At 41.9% G+C, this 16,467-nt stretch overlaps 2 protein-coding genes across 2 annotated transcripts; both read left to right on the top strand.

The window, feature by feature from the left end:
• The first annotated feature begins 3,735 nt into the window (after window positions 1-3,735).
• On the top strand, window positions 3,736-6,256 carry LOC129701514 (protocadherin-10-like). The gene is given in 2 exon segments (XM_055642763.1): window positions 3,736-5,431; window positions 5,433-6,256. Coding segments are annotated over 2 exon segments (2,499 nt in total). The 5' UTR covers window positions 3,736-3,739; the 3' UTR covers window positions 6,240-6,256.
• Window positions 6,257-11,174: 4,918 nt separating this feature from the next.
• On the top strand, window positions 11,175-13,649 carry LOC129701365 (protocadherin-10-like). Its single transcript, XM_055642500.1, has one exon. The coding sequence runs from the start codon at window positions 11,175-11,177 to the stop codon at window positions 13,647-13,649; it is 2,475 nt and encodes an 824-aa protein (XP_055498475.1).
• The last annotated feature ends 2,818 nt before the right edge of the window (window positions 13,650-16,467 follow it).

Genomic DNA, 16,467 nt, shown 5'->3' with positions numbered 1-16,467 from the left:
TGTGTATTCATGAGGAGAGGAATTCTGATGGAGCCCTCTGATACCTTAGCTTATGGACAAGGTTGAGTTAGTCTAAATATTGCAGGCTTTAGGTTGACGTGTACATCTGTGCGTGTGTGCGTGTGTGCGTGTGCGCGCGCGCGTACCTCTCTATTGGCAGACATACACTCTCAAATTAAGTACGTTCGTAGGAGTACAAATAAAGGGAAGCAAAATACTGCATACGATACAAAGAGAAATGCAGGACGTAGGCAGCATGTCGTATATATGCGTTCTAAAATAAATAAAATTGTCATTTCACGCCATGAACTTTACTCAGAATTTGAAGAAATAAATTGCAGACATGTAACAGATTTTACGCAACTGCAATTGCAAGAAGCGAAGGAGGATGGAAACAGAAATGAAACATCCGTGAAGTGGCGAACATCGAAGAGATCACTGGTAAAGCCATGTTGTCTTTTCTTCCGCTTCTTCCTAAATCCAATTTTATTTTATACAAAACTCTATTGTTTTCGTCAATGTGATTACACTGGTTTCAATCGTGTAGAGGCAATCTCTTTGTTCTGATGTACATTTCGACGTGGAATATTAACTTTGTATTTGGCTGAAGCCGCTTTTTGCAGTCTCGAGAAGGGTCCCGACCCGAAACGTCATTTATCCATTCCCTCCATTGATGCTGCATGACAAGCTGACTTCTTCCAGCACTTGTTGTGTCGCTCAAGATTCCAGCAACCGCAGTTCATTGAGTCTCATCGAGTCTCAATGATATAATAGTACTTCGACTTACTTTGCCTTTCTACAGCTAAGATGCTGGGCTACATTACGATCTGAAAATACCATGATCCAGATCAAATGTCTGTGTTGAAACCTTTTCGATTGGAAATATACCTTCAGCGGTCCAGGTACATGGGGCAGAACATATTATGGACTGAGAATAAGGAGATTTGTGAGTCCATCAACACACCACTTCACCTCCCACCATCTCTCATGGGACTAATCAAAGCCAATATCTTATCAGTGCTGTGCATAAAAGTGAGGTAACGTTGCTTACTGGTTTTCCTATTAATATTTTACTAATATATAGGCACTATTATATAGTTTCACAAACCCCGTTATGTTTTCTCGCAATATGCCTATCGTGATGTTTTGATATGTTTGAAGGCGTGGACAATGCGTCACGTCAGTGATTTGCTGCAAATTGCGAGAAAATGCAACGAATACCAAGTTGTTCTTTGATCGACTATCATCATCTTCGTTAGTTTACCTATGTTGTTTACCTATGTTGTTCTTTTTAATGTTAATTTGAAAAAGGTAATTGATGAACTTCAGAAAGTGTCTTGCAGATGAATGGATTTGAATCCGGTGTAATAGATGATAGAAAAAGGACGGTACAGCACACATAGTTCAAAGTTATTATCAATCCTTCTACATTTTCACTTCTTAGCACCGTTCGGCCTATGATTTCAAACAAAACCAAAATTCTATACGGGTTATTATTTCCAATACTGCGAAAGTGACATAATTAAAAGGTATTAGCTTCAGTCAGTACTTCAAATTTATATTGTACAACAGTAAATTATATTGGAACCATCCACATATTTTCGATATTGTCGTTGATAATTATTTTACGGAAATATTAGGTGGGAGAATCAAAGCTACAAAGAGAGAAATATTGTCAATTTTGAATCTATTAAGTTGGCCAGCATTATGTTGCAACGAAGATTCATGTACTAACTTTGACCAATATTTTCAAGAAGGTCACAGTTTATTGTGATAGTAGAGAATAGACAATAGACAATAGGTGCAGGAGTAGGCCATTCGGTCATTCGAGCCAGCACCGCCATTCAATGTGATCATGGATGATCATCCCCAATCAGTACCCAGTTCCCGCCTTCTCCCCATGTCCCCTGACCGCTATTTTTAAGAGCCCTATTTAGCTCTCTCTTGAAAGCAGCCAGAGAACCCGCCTCTACCGCCCTCTGAAGCAGAGATTTCCACAGACTCATCACTCTCTGTGAGAAAGTGTTTCCTCGTCTCCATTCTAAATGGCTTACTCCTTATTCTTAAACAGTGGCCCCTGGTTCTGGACTCCCCCAACATCGGGAACATGTTTCCTACCTCTAGCGTGTCCAAACCCGAAACAAATTTATATGTTTCAATGAGATCGCCTCTCATCCTTCTAAACTCCAGAGTGTACAAGCCCAGCTGCTCCATTCTCTCAGCATATGACAGTCCCGCCATCCCTGGAATTAACCTTGTAAACCTACGATGCACTTCCTCAATAGCAAGAATGTCCTTCCTCAAATTAAGGGACCAAAACTGCACACAATACTCCAGGTGTGGTCTCATTAGGGCTCTGTACAACTGCAGAAAGACCTCTTTGCTCCTATATTCGATTCCTCGAGTTATAAAGTTCAACATGCCATTCGCTTTCTTCACTGCCTGCTGTACCTGCATGCTTACTTTCATAGACCGATGAACAGGGACTCCCAGATCCCGTTGTACTTCCCCTTTTCCCCACTTGACGCGATTTAGGTAATAATCTGCCAAAGTGGATACCCTCACATTTATGCGCATTAAATGTCATCTGCCATGCATCTGCCCACTCCCCCAACCTGTCCAAGTCACCCTGCATTCTCATAGCATCCTCGTCACAGCTCACACTGCCACCCAACTTTGTGTCATCTGCAAATTTGCTCATGTCACTTGGCACCCCTTCATCAAAATCATTGATGTATATTGTAAATGGCTGAAGTCCCAGCACCGAGCCTTGCGGTACCCCACCAGTCACTGCCTGCCATTCCGAAAGGGACCCGTTAATCCCTACTCTTTGTTTCCTGTCTGCCAACCACTTCTCTGTCCATGTCAGCACTCTACCCCCAATACCATGTGCCCTCATTTTGCCCATTAATCTCCTATGTGGGACATTATCAAATGCTTTCTGAAAGTCCAGATACATTACATCCACTGGCTCTCCCTTGTCCATTTTCCCAGTTACAGCTTCAAAAAATTCCAAAAGATTAGTCAAGCATGATTTCCCCTTCGTAAATCCATGCTGACTCGGATTGATCCTGTTACTGCTATCCAAATGTGCGGCTATCTCATCTTTTATAATTGACTCCAGCACTCCCCACCACCGATGTCAGGCTAACTGATCTATACTTCCCTATTTTCTCTCTCCCGCCTTTCTTAAAATGTGGGATAACGTTGGCTACCCTCCAATCCACAGGAACTGATCCTGAGTCTATAGAACTTTGGAAAAATATCACCAATGCATCCACGATTTCTAGAGCCATTTCCTTGGGTACCTTGGGATTCAGACTCCCTTAGTGAAGACAGATCCACAGTACCTGTTCAACTCATCTGCCATTTCCTTGTTCCCCCTAATAAATTCACCTTTTTCGGTCTTCAACGGTCCAACTTTGGTCTAAACTAATTTTTTCCTCGTCACATACCTAAAGAAGCTTTATTGTAGTTATTGTGATTTATTGTAGTTATAGGCTGAGACACTTTGTGTCGCTGTCTACCAATGAGGTGATGAAATCTAGCCAGAGCTCCGCTGCCCATCCTCGCATTCCAGGGCGTGGACGCAAAAGCCTTGCTGGTGCTTAACGTGAAACAAGCCGCCGGTTTCCCAGCCCTTCACTCGCGACCTCAGTCATTTAATTTACATGCAATTAACGTAACCTTCGGGAAGCCTTTACATCTTCCAAAAACAAATAATCATATATTTGCAGGTATGTTACAAGAAGCTTGTAGACGGACGCTAAAAAGAATTGTGACACCGTCCATCTTTCTTCTTTGTGCCTGGATTCTCGTTTCGGGTCAGCTTCGTTACAGCATTCCCGAGGAGGAAAATCTTGGAACTATCGTTGGTAAAATCGCAGAAGATTTAGGGCTAGCCGTGGAAGAACTACTACGTCGCAGATTTCGTATTGTTTCTGATTCACCACCGCAGTATCTGGATATAGATCTAACTACTGGAATATTGTTTGTGACTAAAACGATAGATAGGGAGGAACTGTGTCCGGAAAGCCTGCTCTGCATCCTGCCTTTAGAAGCTCTAATTGAACGTCCAGTGGAACAGTATCGCGCTGAAATCGAGATATTGGATATTAATGACAATTCTCCCAGATTCCCGGTTAGTGAAATACGTTTGGAAATCGCTGAATTCGCGATACCCGGAGCGCGTTTTCCGTTACCAGATGCGCACGATCCGGACGTCGGGGAAAATTCAATTCGCACGTACCAGCTGTCTCCGAATGACCATTTTGTATTAGATGTTCAGATCCGCGGGGAAGCAAAAATCCCGGAATTGATATTGACGAACACGATCGACCGAGAGAGACAATCGCTACATCGATTACTGCTCACAGCTTTGGATGGTGGATCTCCGCAAAGGACGGGCACGACCAATGTAATTATTAATGTGTTGGATGGTAATGATAATGCGCCGGTATTCCAACAATCCTTCTATGTTGTCGGGCTAATGGAAAATGTGCCATCCGGCACTCTGGTGATCAAACTTCATGCAAGCGATTTAGATGCGGGATCCAATAACGACATTGCTTATTCTTTCAGCGGATATAATAAAGCGCGGGTGAGCGAACTGTTTGCCATTAATGCTATATCGGGGGAGATCACAGTTAAGGGAATTTTGGACTTCGAGGAAACAAATAAATATGAAATTGACGTGGAAGCGAAGGACATGGGGTTTCACCCTTTATCCACACATTGCACGATCCAAGTGAATCTCAACGATGTGAACGATAACGCTCCTGATTTTGCCCCAAGTACTATTCCTAAGATAGTACGGGAAGATGCGTCGACTGGAACATTGCTAGCTTTAATCAATGTGAGAGACAGGGACTCTCATGCAAACGGACACGTTGATTGCACCATCTCACCAAATCACCCGTTTGCTCTCAAATCATCATTTAAAAATTCATATAGGTTGGTGACAGATGATATATTGGATCGAGAGCTAGCTTCTGAGCATAAAATCTCAATTACTTGCAAGGACCGGGGATCTCCTCCGCTATCCACCACCAAAATGTTTATCATACACATTTCAGATATTAACGATAACGCACCGATGTTCCAGCTGTCGTCATACACAGTTCACGTTATGGAAAACCATCCACCCGGGAGTTCCATCGGAAGGGTGGCTGCTACGGACGGTGACATAAACTTGAACTCCCACCTTTCTTATACTATCCTGGAGAGCGAGGTGCAGAATGCGCCTTTATCTTCCTATGTCTCGATCAATCCTGAAACAGGCGTTATCTATTCGCAGCGGGCATTTGATTACGAGCATCTTAAAAACTTCCAGTTCAGAATTCAAGCGCAAGACAGTGGAATCCCACCACTTTCCAACAATGTTACTGTGAACGTGGTTATCCTTGATCAGAATGACAATCCACCTGTGATAAAAAATTCCAGAGTCATCAAACTATAGCATGACAGCTATACCACGGTCGGCAAGCCCAGGATACCTAGCAGCCAAGATTATTCATTCCGATGCCGACTCTGGTCAGAATGCACGCATTTTCTATCATATTCTAAGTGCTACTGATTCTGGACTGTTTACAATTTCCCGTAATTCAGGAGAAGTTCGAACAGCTCGTTATTTCAAGGACACGGATTCCATCATACAAAAAATCATTATACATGTGAGAGACAATGGCCATCCTACGCTGTCCGCCACGACTACTGTTACCTTCTCAGTTGGTGAACAGATCGCAGAATTACGTTCAGACTTTGGAGACACAAGCACGCATTTACAGAATTCATATGATTTACCCTTTGTTATCGTCATTTCTTTGGGGCTATTATCATTCATACTTCTGGTCGTTATAATTGCGCTATCTGTCGCAATTTGGCCGATTAACAGAAGGCCAACCTATGCCAGACGAAGACCTTGTGCGGCATGCTGCTACGTCGGTGACTTGGAATCCGAGCGCCAAATACGGAACGCTCACCTTAATCTGCAGTTTGCATCTGATCCAAAAATGATTACAAATGTCCTGGAGGTACGAAAGGGCGGCTCCCTAGATACATACCACTACAGAGTTCGCTCGACAGCTCAAGGAGATGCAACTGCGTTTACGACACCGTTCTGTCCAACAACAGCAGAATCTAATGAGTGGAATCACGGAATTTCTGCGGATCAGCTTTACGCGAAAGAAACCAGTGATCACACTGATAAACGTAAAAAAGTAAGTAGCAACCTCAACTAATAACTACCTACATACAAATATCGATTCCAAAAATACACCGCTTCTAATCCAGCAGAGGCCAACGTCTTTGTGCTTGTCTGTCGCAATATCTTAACGATTTTTAATCAATGTATCGATTATCCTTTGAGGCTATTTCAAGAATAAAAATGGAATACTATTCCAGTAGTTTACATCAAGATACCCTATGCTAAATCACCCGAGATCTCAATCATCCTGTAATTAAGTGTAGCGATAAATTATTCTCGTTCCGTACAGTTAAAAAAAAGGCTATGAGAAATAAGAGAAAATATGAATTATTTTGCAATACTTGGCCTATCTTTATTGTAAATCAAAGTTTCTTCAGTCCCGTCTGATTATATAGCATGATATTGTCACATTTTAGTAGTCCTATAAATACACCGAATAGTTAAATAATAAAATCTTTGCGCTCTGATGTATCGTTAGATTTCTTCATTCAATACCTGTTTAATTCTGCTGACAAGGCACAAAACTCCTTTCTTTTTTTAAATTCCTTTTTGCATTTATCTATGCAACGTGGGAAATAATACTGAACACCATACTTATTGCCCATTGCCAATAGTCCTTGAATGTTATTGTGAAATATATTCTAAAAATGCTATAATTTATAGTGAAGTGGTGCATAATTTTCACACAGCAACAACAAATAAATTGTGAGATGGCTGCGTCACATTGCTGGTGCTCATTATAATCCTATACTAATAACAATTTTAATCATATTCTGAACGACTTTATTCCTCACCAGATCACCTTCAGTCAACGCAAATTATTTCCACAAAATCTGCACCACGAGTTAAAAGTGTGATGGGATATTTTTTTGTTGTCGGACATCATTCATAAACTTCGACAAGGTGCATAACAAAAGGCTCCATCTTGACTGGTTTGCTGACCCATCCCTCATCCCGCTCCAGAATCCTATACATTCATCAGATAAATCACCAATGCACGGTTCCTGTGTTTATATAGTGTTTCTGACATTCTTTCACGTAGTTCCAGAAAACAGCTGCTCTCTGCATAAAAAGTACATTTTACTACATATCTGAATTCACGCCTGAAAACATGAATGCGGCACACCGAAAAGTATGATTTATATCATCTCAAAGCGCAATTGAACATGAGTAATGGGTAGAAATTGTATTGTGCATCACTATTTACAGTTGCGTGTCAAATACCTGCAAACTGAAAAGCGGTAAGGGGACACAATAAATCGCAGACGTTGGGATCTTGCATATTCCAGGAATTACTGGTGTAACTCAGCTGGTCAGGCTGCATCCACGGAGGACATGGATACGTATCGTTTCGGGCGGGACCCTTCTTTAGACGTTCAGAGTCCGCAGAAGGGTCTCGACCTGAAAATCCGCCTGTCCATGTCCTCTAGAGAAGCTGTGCCTGCCCCTCTGAGTTACTCCAGCATTGCATTTTAAGCCGTAAATGATCATAGCTCTCAGCGCGGGTGCAGCATTGCAGTTACAAATGCACAATGGCCAAATATATTTGTTCAATAGTTTGATATGTTCTTGTATTTTGACGTGGATTACATTATGTTGTATTGTGTTGTAACATTATTGTGTGTTACATTATGTTACATTGTGTTGTAATTCTGTGCCACCATAGAAAACTGGCTGGCAGACAGGAATCAAAGAGTAGGCGTAAACGGGGTCTTTTTCAGAATGGCAGGCAGTGACTAGTGGGGTACCGCAAGGCTCAGTGCTGGGACCCCAGCTATTTACAATATATATTAATGACCTGGATGAGGGAATTGAATGCAACATCTCCAAGTTTGCGGATGACACGAAGCTGGGGGGCAGTGTTAGCTATGAGGAGGATGCTAGGAGGCTGCAAGGTGACTTGGATAGGTTGGGTGAGTGGGCAAATGCATGGCAGATGCAGTATAATGTGCATAAACGTGAGGTTATCCACTTTGGTGGCAAAAACAGGAAATAGACTATTATCTGAATGGTGGCCGAATAGGAAACGGGGAGATGCAACGAGACCTGGGTGTCATGGGACAACAGTCATTGAAAGTAGGCATGAAGGTGCAGCAGGCAGTGAAGAAAGCGAATGGTATGTTAGAATTCATCGCAAAAGGATTTGAGTATAAGAGCAGGGATGTTCTATTGCAGTTGTACAGGGTATTGGTGAGACCACACTTGGAGTATTGCGTACAGTTTTGGTCTCCTAATCTGAGGAAATACATTCTTGCTATAGATGGAGTACAGAGAAAGTTCACCAGACTGATTCCTGGGATGGCAGCACTTTCATGTGAATAAAGACTGGATAGACTCGGCTTGTACACGTAAGAATTTAGAAGATTGAGGGGGGATCTTATAGAAACTTACAAAATTCTTAAGGGGTTGGACAAGCTAGATGCAGGAAGATTATTCCCGATGTTGGGGAAGTCCAGAACAAGGGTCACAGTTTAAGGATAAGAGGGAAGTATTTTAGGAAGGAGATGAGAAAATCATTTTTACACAGAGAGTGATGAACCTGTGGAATTATCTGCCACAGAAGGTAGTTGAGGCCAGTTCATTGCCTATATTTAAGAGGGAGTTAGATTTGGGCCTTGTGACTAAAGGGATCAGGCGGTATGGAGAGAAGGCAGGTATGGGATACTGAGTTGGATGATCAGCCATGATCATATTGAATGGCGGTGCAGGCTCGAACGGTCGAATGGCCTACTCCTGCACCTATTTTCGATGTTTCTATGTTTCTAAGAAAGCAAGGAGTGAGACGATCGTCATCTCATTCCACGTGAATATAGAACGTGAAGCAGTGTAACCATGACAAGCCACGAAAAACCGGTTCAAGGAGAAAACAACCGATTCATTGGATTTAAGCCTCGTGCAATATAAGATTATAGTTTTCTGCTGGAGAGCAGCCAGCACAGTTCCGTGAGGGAATATCGATACCCAGCACTTCTCGGCTACTTTATCAATAATGTTAATGTCGATTGCACCACGCTCAATTCCATTCAGAACATGTCGTCATGTGAATAACCACATGCGTATAAATGGTAAATTCCAGACAGTATGCAGGCATCGATTGATGGGTAGCTAGCAGTAATCACTCCACGGAGGTTTCAGGCAACGGCCATGTCGAAGCAAATATAGCCATATATCCTTGATGTTCAATCGCATTACCATCGTTTATTTGCTAACCATGAACATTTCATTAGATTAATATTAATTACTGCGCCACTGGAGCAGTCAAATAACTACCGTGGCTCGAAGAACACGTCAGAGGCTTGCAGAGGTCTGATATGCACCAAACTCGCATTCTGCAAAGCATGATTCAGGACTATGTTTAAATAATCAATTTTCACCTGATAAATTGCATCTGCAACACCACTCGTCAATCTCAGCATCGTCCACATAAAGTTGCCTGCATCATAGATAACTTCTATTTTCCAAAATATTTTTTTCACTGTCCGTCGGTGTAAAATGTTTGAAGTTGGCACCCTCTACAAAAAATAGTGAAATTGCCCGCATAGGATATATGGACCTTAGACTTTAGAGATACAGCATAGAAACAGGCCCGTCGGCATATCGCGTCCGCGCCGAGCAGCGATCACACTGTACACAGGGACTATACTTCACACCCAGGACAATTTAGAAATTACAGAAGCCAATTCGGTACGTCTTTGGACTGTGGGAAGAAACCGAGTCAGCCGGAGAAAACCAACGCGGCAACAGGGAGAACGTACAAACTCCATACAGCTAACACCGTGGTCAGGATCGAACCCGGGTCTCTCACGCCGAAAGGCAGCAACTATACTGCTACGCCACTGTGACAATAGCTCCAAAAGGCAGTCCACAACATGCATTTGATCTCATCTATCGTCTATCCGATCGGAAAACTATAACTGTACTTTCCTTTGCTTGCTTCAATAACAAATGAGAATAGTTCCGTCCAATTCTGATCAGGTAAATCGACATGGAAAGTTATGATCTTTTCCCTCCCGGCAGATTTTCCTGTTGAGATTTTAAAGTATAGATCGATCTTGAGCTGGTATCGTCTGGTCTCTCAAGTTGGATATTAACTTCCACGTGCGAAAGTAACCAGCGCTGAAATACATGCAATTTTCACATTCTTGTACAATATAACATTAAAGAAAAAGTTATCATTGTAAGAGTTGAATCATATAACAGTGTCCGTTCGCATGGAACTGCAAAGCAGCAAATACTTCTGCCGTAAAATTAACGTACTTGAATATCATTGTTAAGATACACGAAATGTGCAGAATAACGGTGAACTACAGTGAATAGTTCTGTGTTGTACTTAAATAAACGTTGTACATTTCAGTTATTAAGTTACTTAATAAATGTGACGTTGCCTTACATTAGAAATCGAAAAGTACGGCAAGATGTACAACAAAACTAATTTGAAATTTGTAATAATTTACCATAAATCAACGTTCTCCAGCTTATTACAATCAATCTCAGAAGGCCCCCGACCCCAAAAATCACCAACCCATGCCCTCCAGAGATGCTCCCTGGCCCGCTCCAAAACCAACGGGGGGCAGGGGAAGGGCGACGTTCCCACTTGGGACCCTTCTTCAGAAATAAAATCTCTTAGTAGAGTTTCAAACTGCTTGGACAATTGGCTGAAAAGTTAGAATTTTTTTATTTTACATGGCGAGTCATAGTCTCAGTGCAGTTATAGGCTGAGACTCTTTGTGTCGCTGTCTACCAATAAGGAGGTGAAATGTAGCTGGTGATCCACCGCCCATCCCCCAATCCTCAGGAAAGAAAGCAGAATAATGGCGGCGTGTGTACGAACGCAGAACAAAACATCTCCACTGATTATCTTAATGTTTCCTATTATTTCCTACATTGATTTACTTATTTCGGATGTGATCCAGGATATTACCAACCAGATCAGTTTCAGAGCTTTTATGTAATCCAACCTGCAAATGAAATGTTACAAAAAGGCATTTTCCGTGTGCTTAAAAAGTCAGCGATATCATCCATCTTTTTGCTTTGTGCGTTGAATCTGGTTTCCGGGCAGATTCGTTACTCCATTCCTGAAGAACTGGAACACGGGGCCTTCGTGGGAAATATCGCAGACGATTTGGGTTTAAACACGGAGGAGCTATCACGGCGTAAATTCAGACTTGTATCGGCCGCGTCGATACAGTATTTGGATGTAAATCGCATGAATGGGATTTTATTTGTGAATGCAAGAATCGATAGAGAACAAATATGCGGCCAGCGAGTTAACTGTGTATTGGTCCTGGAAGCGGTAGCTGAAAGTCCCGTGGAACAGTACCGTGTGGAGATTCAGATTTTAGATGTAAATGATAATTCGCCTATCTTTCAGAACAAAGAGATTCGTTTAGATGTTACAGAATCCACGCTGCCTGGAGCTCGCTTCCCGTTAGAGCGTGCGCACGACATAGATACGGTAAATAATTCTATTCGTACGTATCAGCTCTCGACAAATGAGCATTTTAGTTTAGATATACGAAGTCGTGGACAATGGAAATCACCCGAATTAATAATGAACAAATTGGTCGACCGAGAAATAAAATCGAGCTACCATTTGTTGCTCACGGCTCTAGACGGCGGATCACCAACAAGATCAGGTACGGCTCATATATCTATTACAATCTTGGATACCAACGATAATCCGCCTGTTTTTGACAAATCGGTGTACATTGTTAGCGTGAAAGAAAACGTGCCATTGGGCACTTTACTAATTAAGCTAAACGCTACTGATTTGGACGACGGACAGAATGCAGCGATAACCTATCTCTTCAGCAGTTATAATGAACCAAAAATAACCGAAATATTTACGATTAATCCCAAATCCGGAGCGATACACCTAAAGGAAACTTTGGATTTCGAAGAAGGAAGTGTGTATGAGATTGATGTTGAAGCTAGGGATGGAAATGTGCAGCCGCTATCTACACACTGCAGCGTGCGCGTGGAGATCACAGATGTCAATGACAACGCTCCTCTGTTGACTCTAAATTCCATTTCTGGCACAGTCAGTGAAGGTGATCCGAGTGGAACTTTAATCGCATTGATTAGCGTGATAGACCAGGATTCCAATAAAAATGGATACATCGACTGCTCCATTTCATCTAATGTCCCCTTTGACTTGAAATCGTCCTTCAGCAATTCCTACAGACTTATCACAAGTGCACCACTGGATCGAGAAACCACTGCTCAATATAGAATAACTGTCACTTGCAAAGATCGCGGGATCCCACCCTTATCTACCAGCCGGACAATAGTGGTAAATATCTCAGATGTAAATGATAACGCGCCGCGCTTTACGCAGCCTTCGTACACGGTATATGTGACGGAAAATATTGAGCCCGGCAGCTACATTGGATCAGTGACTGCTTTGGATCTTGATATTAACAGGAATTCACAGCTGTCTTACTCTATTTTGGAAAATCAGATTCAGTCAGTGCCATTGTCATCCTATCTCTATATCAACACAAATAATGGAAGTATCTATTCGAAACGACCATTAGATTACGAGCAAATTAAACGTTTTCAGTTTCACGTTCGAGTCCAAGATGCCGGATTACCATCACTTTCGAGCGATGTTGTTGTGCGTGTGATAGTCCTGGATCAGAACGACAATCCACCCTCCATAATATCATGGAAATCTAAGAACAACACTAGTTTGCGTGTGCCTCGAACTGCAAAACCTGGACATTTGGTTATAAAAATCTTTGCTTCCGACGCAGATTCCGGTAAGAATGCACAACTGTCGTACCAACTGAATCAGGCTAGTGTTCCTGGTCTTTTTAAAGTTTCGCATAGTTCGGGAGAAGTAAGGAGTGTTCGGCATTTCAAAGATGGCGACGCGACCACACAAACACTAATTGTCCAGGTGAAAGATAATGGTTTTCCACCTCTTTCTGCTACTACCACCTTGACGTTGACATTAATTGACGAAGGTATATCCCATCAGCCTGACGTTACAGAACCTCGTCAAGATTTAAAAGAAACGAAGCAGTTGACATTTTATATAATTATTTCGTTGGGAGCAACATCTTTTATCTTGTTGGTGGTTATCATTGTTTTGGTTGTTGTAATTTGCCCGATTGGCAACAGGACGGCTTCAGGCGGTGCTTGCTCTTTTGCCAGCTGCTGCAGCACCAAAGAGTGGGAATGTCAGAATTCCAATTTCAACCTTCAAGTGACGCCGGATTTCCACATCGTTCCCAGTTTGCTTGAGGTTCGAGGCAACGGATCTCTTTCAGGGACGTGCCGTTATAAGATTCGATCCGCACCTGAATCTGGTGCAATGTTCTTCGCGCCATTGCCACATATGGCAATGGTTGCTGGAAAGGAGACGAGGTATATGCTGCCGGATAGCCCAAGGATGAGGAAGAGCTGTCCAGACCACGTGAGTGATAACAATAATGTGTAAAACGTCAATATTAAAACAAAATTGTCTCCAAGACAGAGATGGAAGTTGGCTTCCACATACCGACCCATTCTTAAGTACAACCGCCAGTTCCTGTATTTCAGTTAGATTTGCAATACCTGAAATGTCTTAAACAAGTACCTGCACAAAATATCTGACTTTCCGATCCACATTGCAATTTGTTTCTTTGCTGACGTGCAATTATCTGCGTGAACAAAAAAAATAGATTTGTGGAAGTTAATATTACAACTAACCTTGCCCCTCTGGTGCGCCTTTGAAGTGATGATGTCATTTTAATACTGGAACAGTGCAGAAAAATATTATAAACTATCTTGGCAATGCAAAATAAATATTAATGGTTCACTTTCTTGCATAGAAGAGGAAATTCAGAAGGAATTGAACCAGCCAAATCTGTATGTTTGATCATACAGAAAATTCACAATTTTCGCTGAAAGTGCAATCATTTCCACTTGTTTCCAGGGTTATCTAAATTATATTAGAGGCAACTCAGAACATCCTGGGATAGCATTCGATCACTTAATAACTGATTATTTTATAAATACTCATAAAATGCATAATAATATTTATTTATTGTAGAAATACATAGTTAATGGCTTTTAGTGGGCAAAAAAAATCGCTATCAGATATAATGAGGGTGTATTGGTAACAAGGTTTTGCTTCGCCTTTTGAAATCATTTTCATTTCGTACCGTAAAATAAAAGTCTCAAATATCAAGGCGGAGAAAAAAAAGGGAGCTGCAATTAGCATTAATGGTGATTAATGTAAACCATGTCATCATATTGCGTTGCAGACTCTGATGATCCAATCATATAAAGGGAGAAACATTGGGAGTTTACGCACAGGTCTATTTAGTATTTTCAGTTGTTGATATATTTGGGATAATTTGTTGATCCATTTTCTTGATCAAACATACAAATAGTGCTATTTGATTCCTGCGACGCGCTCGCCACTTGTCCTCCGCAAAGTATTTTGGGGCACGTGAAGCCCGAACCAGTAATTGCGGTGATTCTGACGGATGATACTCGCTCTGCGTCAGGCCTGCAGGAAACAAAATGTGAAAGCGAAGTGTTGGATACTAATGTAGGAATATGATTTAATTGATGCATCAGGCATGTGACGAATTGTTGGTGCTGCATGAATCTTCGCACGTACTATATCTCAGTTCCAACGTGTGTTCTTTTCATACGTCAGACTTTTCTTGAATTGCCAAATGAATCACTCTACGAAAATGTTGATTGTCCTCTTGGACACGTTTTAATAGTATCTACTCCTGACTGGCCGGTACGGGGGAAATGTGGTCAATCATATTCTCTCAAGCCAACCGCTTTTTATAATTCTCTGCCTACATATTGGATAGCACAATGCAGTCACCAGTTGGAGGTCACCGTTCAGCACATCTGACCTAAATCTCACCTAACCAACTCAACATTGTCTCCAGTCAACCAGTGCACAGTCGATTGCAGTCGACGCATGCTTCCAACAAGCCTGACCACAAATCCTGCCGTGATCTTGCCTGCAAATACCTATTCCATTCTTTAAACATCTTTCGCATTATCTTTAACTGTTCTGGTTTAAACAACACTTGACAAATGGCATGAAATGTCTGCATTTTGAGTCAAATGATGTTGTCCCCCATATTATTGTTGAAAGAAAGAATAGGGGTCCTCTTAATGTCAATATCCATGTGGAAGCCCCCCCCCCCCCCCCCCCCCCCCCCCCCCCCCCCCCCCCCCCCCCCCCCCCCCCCCCCCCCCCCCCCCCCCCCCCCCCCCCCCCCACCAAATACCATCCCTTCACGCCTGAATATCTTAATATGTAACTGGAGAGATATAACATTTTCCCTTAAACTGTTTCACGTTGGCACCAAGGCGCTCAAATATTTATTTAGTTAAATTATCACTTTATTTTCACTTTTTCAATTCCATTAACTGCTTCCCGTATAATGACTGCACTGTAGGAGCAAATTCATACTGAGGGATTGATTTACTGTCTCTCTCCTTTCTGTCTATGAAATGGATCTTATGGTCCCTGCCTTTAATTTCCCAGCCCACTCCAACTCGTATCTATTTAGCGTGGCTTTAAGCATGTGATCTACTGCACCGGCTATTGATAACCAGAAATACACTTAATGAAATGAAGTTCAGATAACCAAAGTTTGAAATGTCTTCAACTTGCAACATCAATGTAGGGCTTTCTTTATTCGTATTTTGATGCGTGATGTGCAGCCTATCCCAGAATTTGTTTTGTTTTTTAAATTCACCCCTTGCAGCGTATTACATCTGGCAGTTTATCATTCTTACTCCGTCTCTTTCCATTTTCACTTAACTCATTCCCTCCAGTCTCTTATCTCCTATAAACGCACCCCTACCCTCTCCGTCTATTCGGCTAATTTCACCTTTCTTGCCAAAATAATCTTCCGTAAAATTTCACCAGCGTCCCTACTCCACCACCACTATAATTGACATAATTCTTTCTCTCATGCTCTGCAGTCTACTGCAAACATGCCCACGGTACTCTCAAATCTTCCATATTTTCTGCAATACTAACCTGTTCTAACTTTTTAACGTTTCGCAATTTTGATAAAAGGTCTTCCATCTCTAATATAATCTTTTTTTTTCACGCTATTTAGAATTTTTCAGCTATCATTGGAAGCAGTAAGTACTTTATTTGGCTTTTTCAAGAAGTACAAGCTCCTAAAAGGTGGGACGATTGTCGTTCACATCTGACCCCTCAGTTCGGCACAGGACTTTTGAATAGTGTTGCAGACCTTTGTATAAACGATTGTTGCGGGTGCTTTTAT

The sequence above is a fragment of the Leucoraja erinacea genome, chromosome 11, assembly GCF_028641065.1.
Source record: "Leucoraja erinacea ecotype New England chromosome 11, Leri_hhj_1, whole genome shotgun sequence".
NCBI lineage: Eukaryota > Metazoa > Chordata > Chondrichthyes > Rajiformes > Rajidae > Leucoraja > Leucoraja erinaceus.
This window is presented reverse-complemented; position numbering and strand designations above follow the sequence as displayed.